Source organism: Tetrahymena thermophila (assembly GCF_000189635.1).
Source record: "Tetrahymena thermophila SB210 genomic scaffold scf_8254593, whole genome shotgun sequence".
Lineage (NCBI taxonomy): Eukaryota > Ciliophora > Oligohymenophorea > Hymenostomatida > Tetrahymenidae > Tetrahymena > Tetrahymena thermophila.
In genome coordinates, this window is record NW_002476364.1 from 303,417 (window position 1) to 326,211 (window position 22,795).

Genomic DNA, 22,795 nt, shown 5'->3' on the forward strand with positions numbered 1-22,795 from the left:
GTTTTTTTTTAATAAAATTTAGTCAAACATTTAATTTGAATGATTTATTCTTTTATTTAATACAAAAATTGTTCACGATGATGAGGAAATATTATTTGATTAAAATTTTTTAAAAATGCTTGCTTTCAAGCTTCTTCTTATATCTCTTTTATTACTTTTGATATCTCTGAGAAATTATAATTATTTGTTTAGTTTTTGCTTGGATTATTTATTAAGTAATTGAACTTGTTTTTTTATCTTGTAATATCAGAAAAAAATCTTATTGAATTAGAATTATCTAGTTCTTCTTTTTTAAAATACAATTAAGGTTCTACACTAGAGTCACTGGAATATCTACATGGGTCAATATTGTAACGAGTAGTGTTGTTAAAATCATAACTTTATTCTTATAAGATGACACTGTAAACTTAGCTCGTATTTTATGATCTATCTAATTTATTTGTTCTATCGCATATTTCTTCACTTTCAATTTACTAAACTTTAGTCTCTTCATCAATATTTGCTAAAATTGGTTAATAATTCTTGTATTTAAGAGTTGATCCTTATTGTTCATTTTAATGTTCTTGTTATGTTTACTGATTTTCATTTATTTAGACCTCATTTTGTATTTTACTTTAATTATTATAATCTTACACTACCGATTGATCAAGCTTGATATGTTTTAACTACTCATTCACTATTTAAATTTACTCTGATTCAGTTAATATATTTTAATTTTATACACCCACAATTTAAATTTACTTTGTTTCTGTTAATATATTTTAATTTTATTATATCTCGTTTTATTACTCATTTTCAGTTTGCAATTTCTAAAATCCATTTTCATTCTAATTATCATATTATTGTTATTATTTTTCAATTTATTAATGATTTATTTCTTTATTTTAAATTTATTATATTTTATTTTCTTAATTTTCAATTTATTACAAAAATATTTCTTAATTTTGAGCTGACTAATTTACATTTTAATTTTCAATTTTTTATAGATTTTAAATTTGTTATTATAATTGTTAATTATTATTTTGTTATTTAATTTAAATTACTTCATTTTATTATTATTCTTACTCATTTTTTATAGTTATTTCTTTTTAATCTTAAATTTATAAATTTATTATTTCCGAATTTTGTTCTTATATTTTAATTGAACTTTTGTTATTGAGTTACTTTTTCGGACATATATGATCATGTAGAGTCTGCATTATATCTTCATCTTCATTGATTCCTACATTTCTCTTATCTCCGTTTTTAGAATTTTAGAAATAATCCCACACAAACTAAAAATTCCTAGTGGATTTAAATATAAAATACTCTGGTGGCTGGTTATTGTCTCGAGTATTTTCTTTTTCAATCAGATGCTTACATGTTGGATAATCTTAGTTGCATTCAATTTTGCTAAAATCAATTTATTTAGGTTAATATCTTCTATTCATAGATTTTTATTTTAATTAAATTAAACAAATTTATTTGTAAAATTCTCTCATAAAGTTTATTCCCTTTTCATTTATATAAATTTTTTCTAATTTTGATGAGAATTTCTTAGCATCTTTCCAATCTTTGAGTTTATTTTCTACTTTTTTAACCACTTCCACTTCATTATAAGAAATTTAATTCAATTTAAAATATTAACAAAATTTAAGTTTTTACATCCTTCTGACTTGAGAATTTCTTTTTCACAGTAATTTATAAGCACAAGACAAACCTTAAAGATTATGATAGAGCCCTTTGTAAACAAATGATTAAATATAACTAACAGCAGACTATCGTCTAAAGCTTGTGTGAAAAGACAAACTATCCACTAAGTAAGCAAGATATTTAGAACATTTGCTTCAAAGCTATTCAGCTTTTTATAAACTTTTTCATTTTCAACTTTAAGAATTTACTCAAAAATCTTCTAATCGCACACTACTCCCATCATCATGCTTGGGTAATAATCAAGGGGCAAAATATTTTCTAAGAGTTGCACCAGAAGCCAAAAAGACTCCTTTTTTTTTATTTAAAAAATTAATTAATTTCGTGAGGAAGATTAGTAAAAGAAATTAGCTAAATCTGAATTAATATTTAGCCAGAAATAAAAAAAAATTTTATAAAAATTTATTGATTGCTTTGAGATTTTTGTGTTTGTTTTATAATTATTTCTGATATCAAATTTGCTATCGATTTATTGAAAATAAAACTATATTAAATATTCTTTTACTTCTTCGGAAATGCCGAATCTAAGAAATTTAGCGACAATGTAATTCAGACCTTAGCAATAACCAATACATGCATTTCTTCTAGCATATGCAATAAATATTCTCTTCATTGCTTACAACTAAGAATCTTCAGCTACAAGTTCCCTGCTCCTTTTCATATCCTTAAAAAAAGAAAAATTAAAGCAAGTAATTACTTGAATAAAATAATTTTATACTTAATCAATTTAATGCTCTGAAACATCATAGTATTACTACTATAATATCTTCTTGTAATACTACTAATTTTGCCTATTCATATCAAGAGATCCCGAACACTGCATCCAAATCTATTTGTAGGAATTAAGATATTTATGTATTTGTAAAGCAAAATAATAGATGTTATAATTAATCTGATTATGCTGAATATTAAAAAGGTGATTGTTTTTTTTTAGTTAGTTAGTTTATTAATTCTTCATTTATCTATGATTGAATAGATGCATATCGCTCTTTTTATTTAAATTGCAATAAAAATAAAATATGTCTCTTACTTGCTTCGACTCTTCTTTAGAAATGTTTTCCTTTTTTAGGCTAATTATAGCTCTAATGTATTTGCACATTTATTTTTATTTTAATTTCTTCATGTCATTCTAAGCAAATATCTTTTAATTACAAAATTATTATTTTTAAGTCTGATGGCTAAAAAATTTCAAAATATTAATGGACTAAAAAGGAGGGTTTTAGTTATACTGATAAAAAAATTGTGCTAATCCTAAATTACCGTAAAAATATTCATATTCTTTGCTTGCTTAATAATGATTTTTCTATCTTTGTCTTTGGACCTAAAATCTATTTTTACACTCTCATTTGTTTTACAAAATAGATCTTTATACAATCCTTCGCTCCTAAAATATTTTCTGGCTGCTCTTTGGTTTAGTATTTTTTTTGCAAAGACCTAAGGGTCTCTAACTTTCCAAAACTCTTCATATATTCCGTCATTTCTTTCCTATTGATTTGGCAAATCTAACACGTTCACTTTTTAAGTTTCCTTCATCTCTTACTAATAAAAAAGAGCTTTTTGATAGTTTTTCACACAATCAAATGAATTTAAATGTTTAATATAATAAGTATTCAATGATTATTAATCTATTAAGATAAGATCAAAACCTAATTTTAATGATTTGGAGAAAATAAAGGTTTTAAATGAATTAATTTATTAGATTACCTATTATAATGATATTAATCTTAAAATTATGTTAATAGTTAAAATTAATTTTTTCTTTCTTACTTTCTTTCTGATTATTTTTCTGTATGCATGTATGTATATATTTATGTATATTAATCTATATATCTTTAAATAGTTTTATTAAAATAACAAATAACTCCAAAAATTAATTTTATTTCTTTTAAAATTCATTTCAAAATATGGAATTTGATATAAATATAATCTTTCAAACTTTTTAATAAATTAAATAATTCTTCAATAAATATTTTTACTGATAGGTATATATCTAAGCTCATAAATTAATATAAATTATTACTCATCTATTTATATACATTAAAAATTAATTTTAATAATTTAGAACAATAAAAAAGTTTTACATAAATTTTACCTATTTTAATGAAATACTTTCTTACTTTTTGATTATATACCTGCCTGCCTGTCTGTATCTATCTATCTACCTATCTTTAAACAGCTTCATTAAAGTAACAAATAACTCCAAGAATTAATTTTATTTCTTTTTAATTTCAATTCACAATATAGAATTTTATTTTAATCTTTAAATTTTTAAAATAAATTAAATATATTTAAATTAAAAATGTTTGCCGAAAAGTATTTATTTAAGCTCGTAATTTAACATAAATATTGAAATATTTTAAATTATTTTACTATAATAAATAATAACATATTTCATTTAGATTATAGAATTTTCATAGAGAAAATACAGTTTTTTATGTCAATGGTTAAATGTAAATCGATACACTTTTTAACATAAAAAATAACATGCTCATCATATGTTTGTTACTCATTTCAGATAAATTTAAAAAGCTATAAATAAAATCTTTGAATATGTAGATAAAAACAAATTATATTTTGAAATATTATCAACTATGTTGGTTGATAAAGATGATAATTATATAATTAGTTTTATTTTTAAATTCATTTTTTAAAGGAAACACTATTTATTTATTTAATTAATATAATTTTAGTACAGTTTTTTAATTTAAAATTATCAATATTTTTTCCTTATTCAGTTTTATTTCATTAATACTCAGCAATAAATTTATTTTATAGTTACAAACATTTTTTTAAGTCCAATAACTTGGCTATTTGTTTTCTATTTTATTATATTTATTTTTCATTAAATTTATTCAAAATATTTGGTTTATGCAGTTGTAATATCAGATTCGAGAAGACCACCATAGACTTAATTTTTCCCTTTGAACTATGAAAAGAATTTATAGTAACTTGATCTGTACAAACTAGTTTTAATTTCCACACTCGCTTTGATGTTATCTTCATGATTTTTATTATTATTTTAATTAACTAATTCTGCTATAACCTCATACTCATCCACATTGTCTTCATCTTATGGATCTTCTTTAAGATTTGTTTAATTAATTTCATTAAATATTTATTTTGGAGAGTGATCATCATCACTAATTTACATAAATGCATTATTCTATTAAATATTATGATAATTTTCTGCTAACTTTTATGCTCTTACGTTATCATTCTCAATATTTTCTATGTTTTTACATTCTTCTTTGTTCCCATTATTTTGGTTTTATTGATTTTGAGTGCTTAAAATGTATGCCATTTCTTGGTCTGATGGATAATAAGAAACTACCTTTTATCCAATTTACAATATTGATGGTGGTTTCTCATGATTATCTTAATGTGCTAAATTATTGACAACCATGTTTTAATGCAGATCAAGACTGGTCTGATTTTATAAATTTAATGAATTCAAGTTATAATTAATAGAGCTTTATCTATAAATAGGTTTTATTTGCTATTCTTCTGTGCAAGTATGGTCTAATCTTACTATTAATAAATTATTAATGTTAGAGGGATCTTCAGATTTAAATTATCTCTATTTTTGGATCTTTGCTTTTTCAAGTGTAGAATGATCATTTTATAAAATCATATCATGATTATTTCTATAAACAAAAACTCCTTCAAATTTTTTCATTTACTCTGTGTGAAGATTAACTAAACATATTCTCCAATTTCTGTTACATTTTATTTTTTTTGTTATTTGAGTTTTCTAATTCAGATTTTTATCTTCTTTTATCTGCTTAGCATAAATGTCTCTATAAATCTCCCTTTATAATTCTATACCCTTTTTGCTAAGATATATTTCTATTAGTTTCGTATGAAACATTTCCTTGTCTTGAAGTTTTCTAGCTCCCTCCTCTATGATCATTAAGACTTCAGCTATTGATTAAAATATTCAAAATTCAAATTTATTCTAAATAAATCTTGTATTTATTACGTCCTTAGGCTTTGAGAATATCTTCCTAAAGAGTGTCTAATAGCACTAATCCAACAAGAAAAACAGTTTTTGCTCCATACAAAATGCAGTGGTCAAACACTACTGTGCATAACTTTAATTTATTTTTATTATATTTTCTTAAAAAATATTTAAATTACTTACTTATTATGAAAGACTGTTCGTATATAAGCAGATAAACCATGACGTTGTAAAGATGTTCACATCTATTTTTATATCCTGAAATTTTTTGAATACTTTTGGGTTGTGAGCTTACAAGAGATTTTTAAAAATATTCTAGTCAGCAATTAGTCCTATCATATTATTTGTGTAGTAATCAAGAGGTATCATGCTTTCTAAAAAATATTTATATATCCAAAATGCTTCCTAGATAGTAAAAAATAAATATCAATTTGATAAAATAAGTAATTTCTAGATTAAATTTTACCTCTTCATCAAATTGTAAGTTAAGTATAAACTTTGCTATGAAATTCATTCCTTAGCAATATCCAGCAATGCAATTTAATTTTGAATACGCTGACAAAACATTTCGTAGTTTATCTACTGTTTATTTGACGAGCTATGGAAATTGTTCTAATTCCTCTTTGTTAAAACTTCTCAGTAAATCCTTTTCTATAAAATCTTCATAAACATTTGGTATATCCTCGCTTTTCAAGATTTTTTTAAAATAATCTTTGTTATCTTTCTTTTGATAAAAAGCATCAGTTGCAATAAGCCACATCTATTTTATTTACATGATAATTCATTAATTAATTAATTGTTCTTTGCGATCAAATATTTTAATTAAAATGTTTACTTTTTTCCTATACTGCTCATTTAAAGATGAATAAAACTACTTATTTTTGAACTTTAGCCTTAATATTTTGCAAACTTCTTTGTGAAAGCAGCTTTTTTTTTAGTATTCGTCAATAATCTAATTGAATAATGAAAAACATATTGCAAAATTTACTATCTTTTCAGTTAAAATTTATATTTAAAAATTAATACTTAAGGAACTAAATGATCATGTGCGTATTTTATTAAATTCTATTCATTTTAAAGCTTCTGTTTATCCAATTTCTATTTTTCTAGAAGAAATTCCTTCATTTATATTTTTTTAATGATATTATTTCTGATGTTTCCATAAAAGAATAATCTGTGTGATTTCTGCTTGTTTAACGAAATTTCAGCTATGTCAAGAGGAGATCTTAACTTATAAAATTCCTCCAGATGAGAAGATTCTTCTTTTTCTTTGCTTTTTTTATTTTTATCTTTTGTCATTCTCAGCAGAAACTACTCTAAAATTTTTTGAATCTATGCGATCGTAATATTTCAATTAATATTGCGCTAAAATTGGTGTTTTTACAATAATATATAAAATTTACAAAGAAATATTTCTTAAACATCAATAACTAATTTCTACAACTAAGAGTTTTTTTTCATAAACTCTATGTTCAAAGTTTTAAAATGTAATTAAAAATATTTATGATTGAATTTTTAAAATATTAGTAAAATAAATCATTGATATTATCAATCATTCAAAATTTAATAAAATTTATGATTTCTGTAATTTCATTTAGTGAATACCGATCAAAAAAATTTTCCATCTTATAAATTTAACTTATTTATTTGGCTAATTAATTTAAATAATGACATTATTAAAATCATATTAAATATTAAAAAATTGATAAAAGTGATTCCTTTTTAAAAGACAAATGAATATTAGAAATACTTGTGTTTATTAATAAAAAGATTAAGTAAATTTAATATTTTAAATTCACATCTAGTCTTTAATTTTAAATAATTTAAATTCAACTCTAATTTAATATTTTCTTTTTGAATCAGAGCTAATAAGATCAAAAATATTTTTATTTTATTTAGTTATTGTTTTATTTATTTTATTTAATTAAAAAAAATTAATTATTATTCTATATAATTTTGTTTTATTTAGTTATTGTTTTATTAATTTTATTTAATTAAAATAGATTAATTATTATTCTATTTTTTACTTATTTTAATTTTAAATCATTTTCATTTATTTGGTTATTGTTTTATTAATTTTATTTAATTAAAAAGGATTAATTATTATTTTATATAATTTTATTAATTTTAAATTAATAATAATTTTTATATTTTTATTTTAATTTTATTTGAAAAAAATAAATATTTTATTCTAACTTTGTTTAAAATAGAAAAAATAATATTTATTAAAAATTTGTTTTATTTTGTTCAATATTTAAAATTATTTTTAAAATGAAATTTATTTTTTCTTTTAATTTGATAAAAATCAAAAAAAAATTTAAATTATTGAGATAAAAAATTGTTTTCAAATAAATTTTATTTTATCCAGGAGATAAAAATTAATTAATCAAGAATTGATTTTTTTCCTAAAATTAGCTCATAATTTATTGATATATTCATTATATAAAATCAGAGTTTTCAAATTTGGTAATATTTATTTTTAATTAAATAGTTATAATAATAGCTAGTCGACGTCACTTATAAAATCTTGTTTTATATATAGTTATGAATGCAACAAATAATATTATAAAATTTAAATTCAAATAAGATATAGAAGGTGATTATTTTCTTACTACGTATTTATAACTAAAATAGAAAGTATTAAATTTAAAATATGTTTATGATATTAGGTATTATTTATTAAATTTTATTTCTGTATATTTTTGCTACTAGTTATGTGAAATCTTACTTGGATGATATTGTAATTAAATTTTTTTATACTTTTATCACATTGACTGCTCAAATATATTTTGAGTTTGCATAATCATACTTTGTTTTGTTAGGAGCACTAAATTTTTAGGAGTTAATTTTTATTATACTTAGTAAGTTGTAAGTATTCAAAATTTCTCTCTATTATTTTACATTGATTTGTTAATCTATTACTAAGTATTGATATTTGTAACTAAAAAAGCAAGATTTTTTCTATTTTTATAATTTTTAATGGTAAATAAAAATATTTTGGTATGTCAGAGTACGTAAGCAAAAATAATTCCAAATTTAACCTTACTATGTTCTAATTTACACTTTTATTTTAAATTATGAAGTGATAATAAAAGAATTGGCAAATTGTAGAGTCACTTAGCAAAATAAATATAAAGAGAATGTACACCAAAATGCTAAAAATAAGCAAAAGGAACTTTTTATAGCTTATATTTAAAAATACGAAATCAAAAAATCAATGAATAATTGCTAAAAAATAATTTTAAAAAAATTGAAATGTATGAAATGTTAGTTACTATTGAGAATTCTAAGATATAAATGAAAAATAATGAATGATGTCTATTAGTAAAACAATAATTAGGTAAATGAATATATATACAAGAAAGCTATGTTGGAAATAGGAGTTAATGACGTAGGTGTAAATAATTTAAAATATAGGAATTTCTAAATGACGCAAAAATTCTTTGTTATGACGCAATTTATTAAATTAAATTAATATACAAATTTGTATTTAAGCTTATATCCCAGTATTTAAACAGAATTAAAGTACTAAGTAATCATTTAATATATATACTAAAACCATCAGAAAGACAAGCATTCATTCATTAATTGACTGATTATAGTATTTATTCGATTTCTACTTCTATTATCAATCAAGATATTCTTTGCATTTAAATACTGATATAGGAAAGTTGTATGAACGTTAAAAATAAAATTAAATTAAAGTAAAATAAAATAAAAAAAATATACAAATAGAATAAACTCACTCACACATACACACAAATGGGAGTATACTCTAAAGGTGAATTCAAGGTCATGGGTTATGAACTCAAGAAAGAGTATTGCATATGGTTAGGTTATATGCACATACTTGCTGTAGCTGGTCTTATCTACTGGCTTTTATAAGAAAAGGAATTGTTCACAAAGAGTCTTTACATGTTCCTTATTTTCCACTTGATGGGAGGTTTAGGTATTACTGCTGGCTCACATCGTCTCTGGGCTCACAGAAGTTACACTGCCAAGACTCCCTACAGAATTTTGGTTATGCTCTTTAACAGCATGGCCTTCTAAGGTTCTATTTTCCACTGGAGCAGAGACCACAGACTCCACCATAAATTCTCGGACACAGATATTGATCCTCACTCAATGAACAAGGGATTCTTCTTTGCTCACGTTGGCTGGTTACTTGTCAAGAAATCTCCTGAACTTAAAAAGGAAGGTGAAAAATTGAATATTTAGGATCTTAAGGATGACCCTGTTGTTATGTTCCAAAAGAAGCACTACTTCTTGATTTCTACATTGGTCTGCTTTGTTATTCCAAGTAATTTTTTTTCTTTTATAAATACAAAAAAATTATAATAAATTTTGCCAATCGCGAAAACAAACAAACAAACAAACAATCTATAAATAAATTATCAATTTACTTAGTCATTTGCATAAATGGCTGTTAAGAAATTGAAACAATAAAAAGTGTTCATAAATCCAAATTTAAAATGAATTTTGATAAAAAAGCTTGTTAAAAAAAATCATTTTGATTCATTAATTAATTTATGCCAGTTTAAATATTCTAGAAAACTAATTTTTATTAAGCTAAATATTCTAAACATCAATTTAATATTTAATAGCTGTCATTATGCAATACACCATTGGAGGAGGATTCATCTACAACTTTTTGATGAGCTGTTTCAGATACGTCTTTATGCTTCACACTACCTGGTGTGTAAACAGTGTATGCCACATGTTTGGTAGCAGACCTTATAACGAGTCTATTTTACCCACTGAAAACCTCTTCGTTAGTATTATTGCTCTCGGTGAAGGATGGCACAACTGGCATCACGAATACCCCAGAGATTGGAGAGCTGCCGAAAATAAATGGACTAAGATCAACTTTACTTCCGGCTTTATCAAGTTCTTCGAATTTTTGGGTCAATGTGATACCAATGGAATTAAGAAAAACGAATCTTGAATTATTTGCAACATATAAAAAAATAGCTTAACAAAAGCGTGAATTAATAACTAATTAACAAAATATTGGATGATATGCATAATTATCAAAAATATATCTACATCTAAAAATTTTTCAAAACTTAATATAAATCAATTAAAAACACAATCAAACAATCTATCTATATTAGCTTTATTATTATCATTCAAAATATGTGCTCAAGAAAGAAAGAATAATAAAGTAAGCTAGAAAAAAATAATGTCTAAGTAGAACTGAACTGCCTGCCTGCTAACTCCCACTTAATTTATAATATAAAATTAATTATTATTTTAAAATGCACTACTCGTTCTTTATAATATTTTTTGTTGTATTAAAATAACCTAAATGTTCTCCTTTAACTCTCAAACATAACCTCTCCTATAAATTTTTAGAACAAATAAATTCTTTTGTCTGCTTGCTTGCAGTGAGTGAAAGTTGGAAGTAAGTTAATCAAAATAGCTATTTTTTTACTTTAATTGGTAAATATGTTTCTAAATTCCTAAAAAAGGAATTACTTTTTTATTTTTTGCAAATAACAAAATTAATTGACGTACTAATAAAAAAACTGGTTAATTTAATTATGAATTACTCACTTTAAAAAAGATTTCAATTTACTTGAAATTTCAAATAAAAATGCAGAACTTTAAACAAAACTCTAGAATTTTCATGAATTTCAAAGATAAAAATACATGCTGAAAATTGTAAATGAAGTTAATTTCACAAGCTGCACTTGACAATTTTGTTTTTTAAAAAAGCTTATTGTTTTTAAAAAATAGTTTTTTAGAAGAGAGAAAAAGAAAAATAGAAACTCGTTTATTAATTATGATTAGATTTGGCATCATAACTATTAATATTAGCGTAATTTAATCTCTCCAGCGCGTTATATATCATCATAAACAAAATAAGAGGTAATTTATTTATATTTTTTGCATAGTTTGTGTAATAATTAAAGTTCTAGTTAAAAATCAAGATTTCTCTCATTCAAATGTTTTTATAAGCATTTTAAAACTTTCATTTTTATTTAAGTGCTTTAAAAATTTAAACAAAAATATGAAGCTTTTTTATAAAATCAATAAATAAACAAACTATGTAGATAAATAAACATAAAGCAAAATGTTTTAATAGCTATTTGTTTGTTTATTTATTTATTTGTATTATTTTTAAATCTATTTTGTAATTTTCAGAGTTTTGGATGAAGATTTTACATCTTTTGAATCCATTCGTATCCTTCAGCAAAGTAGCTGTTATTCATTTCGTTTTTATTCTTAGCCCAATCATATAAAGTTTCATATGGTTTTCCACTTGTAAGTGCTATTGCGCTTCTCAATTAAGAATCTTAGAAGCCGAATGCTTCAACTAAAGGAAGAGCATCTCTTCTAACTTCTAAAAGCATTTCGTCTCTCAATTAAGTTAGGAAAGTGAAGTGCTTAGGCTCTAAATAGTTATTTTCTATGAGTAAGTAAGGCTTTTAAGTAATTCTAGAAACAGCATTCAAAATACATAATTTCATTACTAAATTCTTTACATTTTCTTTAGTTTATCTATGAACAAATTCAACATAGTTATTCATGGTGAACAAATTAATATGGGCTTTTGAAGCTTCAACTAAGTCAATTCCTATTAATCATTTAAATATAAAAATTATTTTATTTATTTCTTTGTTGATTCTTTAATTTATTTGTTTGTTTGATTGTTCGTTCAAAAATTGTAAATGACTTGAAAGTCTTTCTATCTTGTAGAGAGAATATTTAAATATATAATTAATTAATTAATTTGGGAGTTAAGAATTCGATCAAGAAAATCGATTAGGAGATAGTTTGATTTTTTTAAATCAAATTTATCTCTAATTATTGATAAAAATAAAAATTTATTTCAAGAGTATCTTTTGTGGAAAAGAGTGGGAGAAAATTTATTTAAATTTTTTAAGAATATTATTAATCTAAGTATTTTTGTATTGACTTAATAAATTGTTTAATTTACCTGCGTATTCATCCCAAGCCTACTTAGGTGGCTTTCCGTCACTGACGTGTTTAAGCATTTTGTCAGCAGCATTTTAAATAGCAAAGACAGCTGATGCAATCATTATTTTTCTTAAAACTTCAATATTTCTCAATTCGCCTACAGAGTTTACATTTTCTAATTTAGAACCCAAAAATTCAGAGGCTTACTTTAAATATTAAACTGAGAAACCAATATTTAAACCTTTCATTGCTTTTTCGTATTGCTTGAGCAAAAATCTAGCAACTTGCATGTGTAAGACAGTATTTTCTCCTTCAAGAGTTACCATTGGCTTCCATTCTTAAATCATACCTAAGATTAATTTATAAATAAAAATGTATTTAACCACAGAATTAAAAAGGTTAATTAGATCATCTCTGACGTATTTATTCAATCAAATTTATCTTTTTCAAGTTAATACTTCTTTAGGAGTAACATAATATTTTTCAAATAAAAAATGAACATCATTTACCTGGAATACCTGAGTAGTGGTGGAATCCATGACCGCCACATGCTAATCTACATTACTCTAGGTAGTATAAAGTTGTTTCAGTCCAAGTTGCTTTAGCGCCTATTTATTTATAAAGTATTCATATTAAATCATTAAAATTAGAAACATATTTTTCAAAATTTGAATGAAATCTTGAATATTTTTATTTACCAGAAACTACGACGTGCATTTCATTTAATGTTGAGAAATCATCTTTTTATACTCTATTTAGGAGATCGTCATTCAAATCCCAAATTGTATAGCTGCTAATTAAAATGCCATATATTTCTGCTAAAGGAATTAAAAGCTTTTCCTACTGAGTTTGATAATCTAATATTTTTCTATTAAAAAAATAAAAATATTTTTCATAAATTATTTTTAGAGCTTGAAAATAAATTAATGAGAATCAAAAATTAAATCAATAAAGAAAATGTTTGATTAGTTATTCTTTCTGTTTTTCTATCTATTTAATTGTTTAAATATTAATTAGCTAGTTAACTAGTTAGAGGTTATACTTAATGTACTTATTTTTTTAAGAAATAGTAAAAAGGAAGTAATAAGGAGAATTTAACTCTTATTAGAGCCAAATAAAACAATACCTTTCTTGATTACTAGAGTCGTTGAATTATTTACGCAAAATAGAGTAACGAATAGCAACATTAAGGGCTTGTGTTAAGGTTCTAGGGAAGAAGCAGGAGATAGCAAGACGGGTTTAAAGCATGACTGCATATCCGATTTTAGCATTTCCTGGTTAAGAAAATATACCAGCCTTAGAAACTTTTGCATATCTCATAAGCATGTTTTCTCTTGGAATGCGAACATTATTGAATCTAACAAAACCATTATCCTTTACATTAAAACCAACTTTAGGTCCAATGTCACCAACTGTAATACCAGGAAGAGGCTTGCGAGTCTTGATGTCTCTAATAGGGACTAAGAACGAGTGTACGCCATAGTTTTTACCTGAAATTTTAAAAGCAATTTCAAAATGAGTTGAGTGAAATAAATATTTAAAAAACTAAAACTAGGAATAAAATGGAATTTTCAGAAAAACTTTTGATATTTTCATGAAAAAAGAGTTTTTTTTAGTAAGAATAATAGCTTTTAATAACATATAGAATAAAACATCTAAACTTACCTAATAAGTTGAGCTAGGCAAATACCATTGCATGAGTGCACCAGATTCCAAGTTCTCCAACCCACCATTTTGTAGAAGTGGGAGTAGGAGAGTTAATGATGAATTCTTGTGTTTCAGGATCGTAAGTGGCTGTTGTCTCCAAAGATTGTACATCTGAACCATGCCCTAACTCAGTTTAGCAATAGCAACCAACAATTTCATAACTGTAAATTCTTGGAAGCCAATCTTTGCATTGCTTATCAGATGCTAAATACTTAATGCATGGCACAAACATGACTTGGTGAACTCCTGAGGGGAAACTGAAGGGGAATTAAATAAACATATTCATAATTGTCTAGGGTTCATTGACGTTTTGTCTCTGGTTGTCAAATGTGATGAATTCAACAAACTTACGAGCTGAGTATTTAATTTATTCAATACGACTAAGATTGTAGTAATTAGGGTCGAGTTAAAGCTCCTTATTGTTTTAAATAATCAAGTAGTCGTTTTTGATATGTCTGGCTTGCTCTTTATTTTTATATGCAACTTCTTCAAGGTCTTCAATCTTTACGGATGCTCTCTCCAACTCTCTAAGAAATTCTGGGTCCATTTTAATTGATAAGAAAGAAATAAGTATGGTGTTTGATGATTGATATCTATCTATCTAAAAATATTTAATGCTTTTGCTTAATAATTATCTAGAAAAGGGTAATAATTGTTCTCCTTTACTGTATTTAGTTTTTGTTCAAATTTTGTTATCTTTTTGTTTAATAATTAAATTATTAAAAGGTTTCCTCATATAAAGATTTAATTGGTTTTGAAGTCATTTATTTCCTTCCATATGAGGCAAGTGACGATTGAGTCAAGCTTACATCATACGATATGTAACATCTAAAGCTCAACAGAAATTATATTATTTTTTTTTCTACCATATTTTTTCGTTGTATTTATAACCAAAATTTAAAAATAGCATGATTTTCTCTATACTACCTACTGCAATCAACCAAATATTTTAATTAAATTTTTATTTATCAATTAATTTGTTATTAAATCTACTTTAAATCTTATATTCTTTAATTAATTTCGTTTTACTGACATACTGTGTATAATAGTAATATCTTTTTAGATTAGATTAGTTAGATAGATAGACGATTATTGCATATTCCTTTATAACAATTTTTACTCTTCTGACCCTCTATTCAAATCAAATAAATTAACTCACATTTATATATTAACTCCTAAATCATTCATTTATTCTTTTCAAGTATGTTATGTGAAAAATTAGCTTTTTCTATCTCAAGCAACTGCCTATTTATATTTTTTCAAAAAATCTAATTGATAAATAAATAAATACTTCTCGCAATAAATATATAGTTATTAAATAAATGATAATTAAAATTCTAAATTATATTAATTAATTGCTACATTTCATGTTTAACAATTTTCTAAAATTCTAAATTATTATTTCTTCTAAATCTTTTTTGATATTAATTAAAAATTATTTTATCTAATAAGAATTTAAATTATTATCGATAAGTCGTATTTTTTTATTTTAATCATCTATAAATGGATAATCTAAATTTTTCTAGTAATTAAAATATTATTAGCTATTATATTACTAAAAGTATATATATTAATATAAACAAAAAAACATGTAATTATTAATTTAAACATCACTAAATAAATCGATTATTAACATAAGTAAATGAAAGAGAGAAAAAAACAATTAAATTGGTCTTTAATTTACCATTAAAAAATATTCAATTGTAATAGTTTACTTATTTAATTTCTAAAGATTATTTTTTAATGTTTTTAACTTTTTTGATAGTTCCTTGATAAATCTATTTTAAATCATTTACAAATAGCTATTTTTAGATAAATTAATACTTAATAAATTTATTTAATTAATTTCTTGATAAATTTTTAATGATGATATATTTATTGTTTTTTAAAAATTAGATCAGTCATCTGTTATTAAAATTAAATAAATGTAAAAGAGAAAAAAAATATTGAAACTTTAATTAGCCATTAAATCTTAGTTAACTATCAAAATGTTAATAGTTTAATTTTTTAATTTCTAAAGATTATTTTTTAATTTTTTTAACTTTTTTGATAGTTCCTTGATAAATCTATTTTAAATCATTTACAAATAGCTATTTTTAGATAAATTAATACTTAATAAATTTTTTTAATTAATTTCTTGATAAATAAATTTTTAATGAAGATATATTTATTTATTGCTTTTTAAAAATTGTATCAAAATCATCAGTTATTAAAATTAAATAAATGTAAAAGAGAAAAAAAATATTGAAACTATAATTAGCCATTAAAAATAAATTAAAATTTAAATGGTAATAGTTTACTTATCTGATTTCTATATATGATTTTTAATACATTTTCTTTTTATTATACCTCAATAAATTTTTATTAACTTTTTCTATATTTTTTAATGTTTTTAAAATTTTAATGAGGATATATTATTGTATAAGAATTGAATAAAGGATATTTGGTAATAAAATATTAAAAATACTGTTAAAAAATGTGTTGCATATTAAGAAAGGGCAAACAAATAAATATAAACTGATATATTCGTTAAGAAAATGTAAATCGATACAATCGATACTTGTTTAATTTTATGAATTAAATTGTTAGAATTGCAAATGTAATAAATTGCAATAATTAGTTCCAAACAAGATGATTATTTTATAATTTAGTATTTAATAAGATAATATATTGATAATTTATTAACATTAGCTAAATTTTGGTAAATTTATCATAGTAACTTGGTCTGTTCACTAAAGGATTATTAACAAAATATTTATTTGATTTTCAGTAATTATCAAACAAGATTGAGGTAAATTCATATAAATTGTTAATTATAGGTTTGGTCTTATAATTTTATTCAACTTATCTTTAGTTTAATAAATAACTAAAATTTTCTACAAAAATAGCTAAAATGAGCTAAACATTTCAAAGCGAAAAACATTTATATGATGATAAATCTACAGTAAAATTCCAATTAAATATATTCAAACTTATTTATAATTGTCCTTAAATATAGACATTTTATTAACTTTTTAAAATCTTAATGGTTGAAAATAAAAGCATACAAATGATTGAGGTAACTAAATTAAGAAATATATTCCATGATATTTCAAACTTTATTTTATTGATACTGATAATTATTAAACTATAAAACAGGAACTCAAAGATATTTTGAGGCAGTTCATTTATTTTTAGACACTTTTTCACTTCATTTCAAATGTTTTTCCTTGCTTTAACTTCATAAATACAGTAACATAAATCATTGCTTACTTTTGTAATATGTTGGCATTTTTACAATACTAAAAATAATTCAAAATAGTTTATTCAGCTGTTTGAAGTAGTAAGTGAAGATGAATTAAACACAGATAAAAATGCAGATTTTATAGTTAGAATTTGTTTGGAAAGTTTTTCATTTTCACAAGTTTAAGAAAATTCATTCTTAGAGCAATATAACTGGGGTTAGTTTGCTAAAAAATGCCGCATCATTTAGAACTAAGCTAAGTCTCTTACTAAAATTGAAGGAGAAATTGATAAAGAGCAATTAATAAAAAATGAATAATGCTAGCAATATAAATATTTATTAATATAACAATCTAAATTTATAGTATGCTTAAAAAAGTACTAAAATTAAAGAGATATCACATATAATAATATTATAAAATGTATTCCTTAAGTATAACAGATAACTTCAAAGAGAACGCAAGATAACATTATAAAAAGCATTGAAAGCATCAACTTATTTGAAAATACTGTAATTACTCTTTAATAGGATTAATTTGTCACACCTAGAAAGTCAAAGTTGTAAAAATTTAAAAAAGATGCTTTATGGTTTCTGATATCAGGAAATGGAGTTGTTGAATAAAGAATAAGTGAAACTGTCACTGTTCCTATTTCTACTATTTCTGAAGGTAGTCTATTTGGAGAGGAGATTCTATTTTAGAATTTAAAAAATGAATAAGATGATAATGATATAAATTCGAGCTTAGAAAATATAAAATAATTCAAAGAATAGATAAATGAAGATTAAGGAAGATTTTAGCTAAGAATAACTTCTAAGCTAGGTAAAATGTACTGCATATAAAAGGAATAGATTTTATTGATTTTGCCTAGTAAAATAGTGAAAGAAATCTAGACCAATTTTATTTAAAAATTTAATAATAGAAAAAATATCCTAACATCTTAATTAGAATGCTAAAAATAGTAAAACATTTAAGTCAGTGAAAGGAAAAAAAATATAAGAAGACAATTCAGTGAAATTTTAAATACAAATAATATCTAAATAAAATAAACAAATTAAAGAGAATCTTTTATGGATAACTAAGAAGATTTAATCATGCAAAGGGTCATCGACAAGAAATAAATGATATTAAAATTATAGGAAAATTAACTTGCCAAAAAGGTTTTATTTGCTGATTCTTCGCACTCTCCATAAAGAGATAGTGTTTTATAGTTTAATGATAATTCAAAAACAGAAAGGAAATCTTCAAAAGAAATTAAAAAAAAACCAAATATTTAGCTTGTTCTTAAGGAGAAAAAATCAAATGATAAAACAAATTAAAGTAGCTTAAATGAGCAACAAAAATTCTTTTCTGTAGAAAATGAACAAAATATAAACTCTTCCTATAAAACTCTTTTGTCTTCGAAGCCTACTGTTGAAAAAAGATATCTTAATAAAAAAATTTTTAATATCATAAATTAAGGATTTGATTTTGGAACAAAAGATAAATAATCTGAGTATAACAAAGAGCATGCTATTAAAATGCTTTAACTAAAAAATGGAATCATCAATCCAATAACTAAAGCAAGACACCCGAGCATATATGAACATTAAGAAAAAATGATTCTCAAATAATAATAAAAGATATAATCGATAAGCATTGCTAGACTGCTTGACAATACTCCAAGTCAGCAATCAATTTACAACTAATTTACGAATTAAGAAAATAATCAAATAAATATAACAAGCTTGCAAAATATTGAAGATAGAAAATAATCTTTTTACTTAACACCAAAAGAGTTCTGCCAATCTGCGCGTTAGTTAGAATAAAAATTTCAAGCCAGCTTTTAAAATACTTCTTCCAAATTATTACGTTATAACACAGTAGATATCTCAAAAATGGGTACTACTTAAGACTTTACACCCTTTTAAAATAAGACCAATAAAAATAAATCTTCAAATTCTATTAAAAGACCTTCAGATTAATCTAAATCTGATGAAATGTCTTTAATCTAATTTGGTTTAAACTTAATACAGATTCCTAACAATGAAATTAATGAGAAAAATAAAAGTTCAATATTGATCAACAAAACACTAAATTCAAGTAGTTTTAGTGATAATAATAAACAAAAGAGTTTCACTGGTTACAACCAAAACAATTAACGAGACAGCATTAATTTTAAAAGTGATGAAATTGGAAATCGTGGAGAGTTTTTATAAAATAAAGAGAGCAGTTTTGCTGATTTCATAAACAATACAAATAGAAAAAAATCAAGGTGCTTTTCAAATTTTATTCAAGCTAATAATTTCACTGAGGAAGAAAATAGTATGAGTTAAGCAAATGTTAATTATTAAAGTTAAAAAAAACTTTTAAGATAAAGAACTTGTAATTCAATTAATGAATTGTTAGATCTTTCTTAAATAGGATCTAAAAAAAATAATAATTTGTCATAAAATAACCAGTCTTTGAAATAAATTAATTCAATTTTTTCAGAATTGAACTCCAAGAATTTTATTAAAAAAGACATTAATTACAACTCCTAAAAAAGTTAAGATAATATTTTTAATTAAATATGTAAAAGCAATCAACAGAGTGCAAGAAAAACTACTAAGATATCTTTGCTTTTGGAAGAAAATGAAAGAATAAAAAGTGCTAGGAACTAAATCAGCTTAGATAAAACTAATAAATAATATAACAACGCCTTTGCAAGTGTAAATATAAATAAAATATTAAGTAAATCCCCATCTTTTGATCAAATTAACTTCATTTAAGGAAACATACAACATAAAAATAAATTTAGTGATAAAGATTAATAAAATCTATATTATATGAAAAATTAAGAAAATCAACAATGTTAGGCATCTCGAATTGATTAAATCGGATCACCTGTAAAGAATAGTACTACGTTTAATTTAGAGAAAACTAATGAAAATAGTTTCAATTTAAAAGGTTAAAAAATATCTTTCTAGGAAAAATATATTAAAATTAAATCTAATAAAGGTGAATATATACGTTTAAATAACTAAATAAATTAGATTGATAACAATCAAAATTCTAACTAAGCTAATCAAGATTAATTCTAAGTATCTGATTCAAAAATTCATCCGAGAGATAGAAAATTATTAAACTAATATAATTCATCACCTAAGAATGAAAAATAAATAAGCCAAATTATTTAAAATAAAGAACTCGTTAATAATATACGATTAAGAAGCTCTTAACAGTTTTATAAGTCTCCTAAAAAATCATATTAAAAATAGATATCTGATTAGAAACTTAAAGTAAATACAGACTCAAGCTCTGTTATGAAGTTGAAAAAATCTAATAATTAATAGCTTCAAAGATGCCTCACTTAAGATTAACTCCAAGAAATTACAACAGATTTTTACTCCTAAGCATAAGGTGTCTCTAGTAATGAATTAAGTAATTAGCAAAATATTGAGGACTAGAACCAATAAATATTTGAAGCTGATACTTTTGGGATTTAAAACATGAAAAATCTTAATTAATAAGTAAATGCTGAAAGTTGTAATAATTATAACAATTTTGCCTCCAGTAACAACATAGACATACTGAATTTAAGACAAAACGAATTAACCAGTTAAGAAAAATTACAGTAGTAGGAATACAATTATTAAAATTAATTTAATCAGAAATTCAATTTCAAATCTTACTTACTTCAAAAAGCTAAAAATAATTAGGCTATCAAAAGAAAGAATGTAAACATATAAAAAGATTTCGAACAACCTAACTTATTGCTTTGCAATAAATAAATATAAATTTTAGAACTAAAAAAGTCTTGAAAAATATTATATAAATTAAAATTGAATATAAAAATAAAAATTATAATTTATTTTAATTAAAATCAATATTTTTAATTATTCATTTTTTAAACAGTATTTATTTATTTTTAGGATAAAAACACATTAAAAAAAAAATAGATTTTTCTTTTATCAATAAAAAAATAATAAAATATCTAAAAATTTATTCATAATTAAATAAAAAGTATTATATAAGGCGGAAATCAATTTTCTTAAAAAGTCTAAATACCAAAATCCATAAAATTTTAAGGTAAATTTATTTTATAGTAAAGCAAAAAGTTAATTAAAGTTATTTTCAGTTTTTGTAGTATTATTAGATATATTTATTTAGTTATCTGTTATGTTATTTACATTTATTTTGTTAATCTTAATTTACATATAAAATAGTCAAAATTTTAAATAAAAATAATCGTCTGTAAAGTTATTTATAGGATCATCGAAAATTTAATTTTCATTACTTATTTATCAAATTTTATATAATGAAAAAATAAACTTTTGTGTAGTAAAAGTAGTAAGATTATCAACACTTTTGAATTAAAAAAATAATAAAATTCGTGTATCGAATAGATTTTATATTTCTTTGAAGAGAATTTTGCTGAAAGCTAAAATTAAATTAAGTAGACTTAGTAACATATATAATTTTAGAAAAGAAAATAAATAGTATCTTTCTGATAAAGCAATTATTTTCTTATTAATAATTTATAGTAAATATTATATAGTAAAATTTATTAATTAGTAAATAATTGTAATTGAGATTGTTTAATTCAAGTCGTATGTTATTTCAAAAAATTTATCAAAATCAAAATCTTTTTTGATCAATTTTTGATCTTTTAAATTGTTTAAGATCTATCTTGTATGAATTAAATTTCAATCTAAAAAGTAAATATTAAATATTTTTAAGTAGATATATTTAGAGACTTTAAAAGAAAAATATTTGCTTTAGTTAGATTTTAATCTTTGACTGTTAGAATTGTAGATATTAATTAATAAATTATATTGTCATTCTCTTCACATTTAATGCAGATTTAATTAAAGGCTTTGGAAGATATATATCGAACTACTTCTCATAGATAAATAAGATTGCTATGATTCCTTTAGTTAAAAAGAAAATTTTCCTATACTTTTCATTCATTTTAATTTCAATAGAATTCAAGTTCTGCTTACTGAATCTTTAGTTAACTGAAACAAAATCTCCTTCTTGGTTTTACATTTTTTATTTTATTTCTTCTTAGGTTTTTTCAACATTCCTCTACTTCTTTGATTATAACTTTTCATCATTCTTATTTTCTTTCTTCCTATGGTTCGAACCATTTTGAAACTGCTTCATTGAAAACTTCCATCCATTCAATTAAAGGATTGAAAATATAGCATCTTATAGCTTTTAAAAATTTTACAGAAATAACTGTAACCTCTATGAGGATTCATTGAAAAAAAAGAAAATTACTCAATAGCATATTTTCGATATATTCAATTATGATTAAATACTTTAAAATTAA

General features: G+C 22.6%; 6 protein-coding genes across 6 annotated transcripts; 3 read left to right on the plus strand and 3 right to left on the minus strand. All coding sequences in view use genetic code 6, as the record gives it.

Annotated features, from left to right (window-relative positions):
• Window positions 1–125: 125 nt before the first annotated feature.
• On the minus strand, window positions 126–3,279 carry TTHERM_00463250 (TBC domain protein; the record flags this gene model as incomplete). Its single annotated transcript, XM_001018822.2, has 6 exons — window positions 2,950–3,279; window positions 2,720–2,830; window positions 2,408–2,518; window positions 2,195–2,353; window positions 1,645–1,981; window positions 126–1,588 (listed from the first exon to the last, which is right to left on the minus strand). Exons 1-6 carry the CDS (start codon window positions 3,220–3,222, stop codon window positions 126–128), a joined length of 2,454 nt encoding a protein of 817 aa, XP_001018822.2. The 5' UTR covers window positions 3,223–3,279.
• A 1,249-nt stretch (window positions 3,280–4,528) lies between these two features.
• On the minus strand, window positions 4,529–6,946 carry TTHERM_00463260 (rab-GTPase-TBC domain protein; the record flags this gene model as incomplete). The annotated part of the gene is made up of 6 exons (XM_001018823.2): window positions 4,529–5,610; window positions 5,669–5,780; window positions 5,831–6,052; window positions 6,114–6,407; window positions 6,483–6,599; window positions 6,674–6,946. The coding sequence occupies 6 exons, from the start codon at window positions 6,944–6,946 to the stop codon at window positions 4,529–4,531; spliced, it is 2,100 nt and encodes a 699-aa protein (XP_001018823.2).
• A 2,376-nt stretch (window positions 6,947–9,322) lies between these two features.
• TTHERM_00463280 (fatty acid desaturase) lies at window positions 9,323–10,592 on the plus strand (the record flags this gene model as incomplete). The annotated part of the gene is made up of 2 exons (XM_001018825.3): window positions 9,323–9,947; window positions 10,252–10,592. 2 exons carry the CDS (start codon window positions 9,323–9,325, stop codon window positions 10,590–10,592), a joined length of 966 nt encoding a protein of 321 aa, XP_001018825.2.
• Window positions 10,593–11,790: 1,198 nt separating this feature from the next.
• Window positions 11,791–14,825, minus strand: TTHERM_00463290 (peroxisomal acyl-CoA oxidase; the record flags this gene model as incomplete). The annotated part of the gene is made up of 6 exons (XM_001018826.2): window positions 11,791–12,227; window positions 12,591–12,920; window positions 13,081–13,179; window positions 13,270–13,439; window positions 13,698–14,061; window positions 14,237–14,825. The coding sequence occupies 6 exons, from the start codon at window positions 14,823–14,825 to the stop codon at window positions 11,791–11,793; spliced, it is 1,989 nt and encodes a 662-aa protein (XP_001018826.2).
• A 67-nt stretch (window positions 14,826–14,892) lies between these two features.
• On the plus strand, window positions 14,893–15,554 carry TTHERM_000463299 (transmembrane protein, putative; the record flags this gene model as incomplete). Its single annotated transcript, XM_012798289.1, has 2 exons — window positions 14,893–14,945; window positions 15,005–15,554. The coding sequence occupies 2 exons, from the start codon at window positions 14,893–14,895 to the stop codon at window positions 15,552–15,554; spliced, it is 603 nt and encodes a 200-aa protein (XP_012653743.1).
• A 1,551-nt stretch (window positions 15,555–17,105) lies between these two features.
• On the plus strand, window positions 17,106–21,281 carry TTHERM_00463300 (hypothetical protein; the record flags this gene model as incomplete). Its single annotated transcript, XM_001018827.2, has 4 exons — window positions 17,106–17,222; window positions 17,277–17,336; window positions 17,417–17,509; window positions 17,580–21,281. Exons 1-4 carry the CDS (start codon window positions 17,172–17,174, stop codon window positions 21,279–21,281), a joined length of 3,906 nt encoding a protein of 1,301 aa, XP_001018827.2. The 5' UTR covers window positions 17,106–17,171.
• Window positions 21,282–22,795: the final 1,514 nt, after the last annotated feature.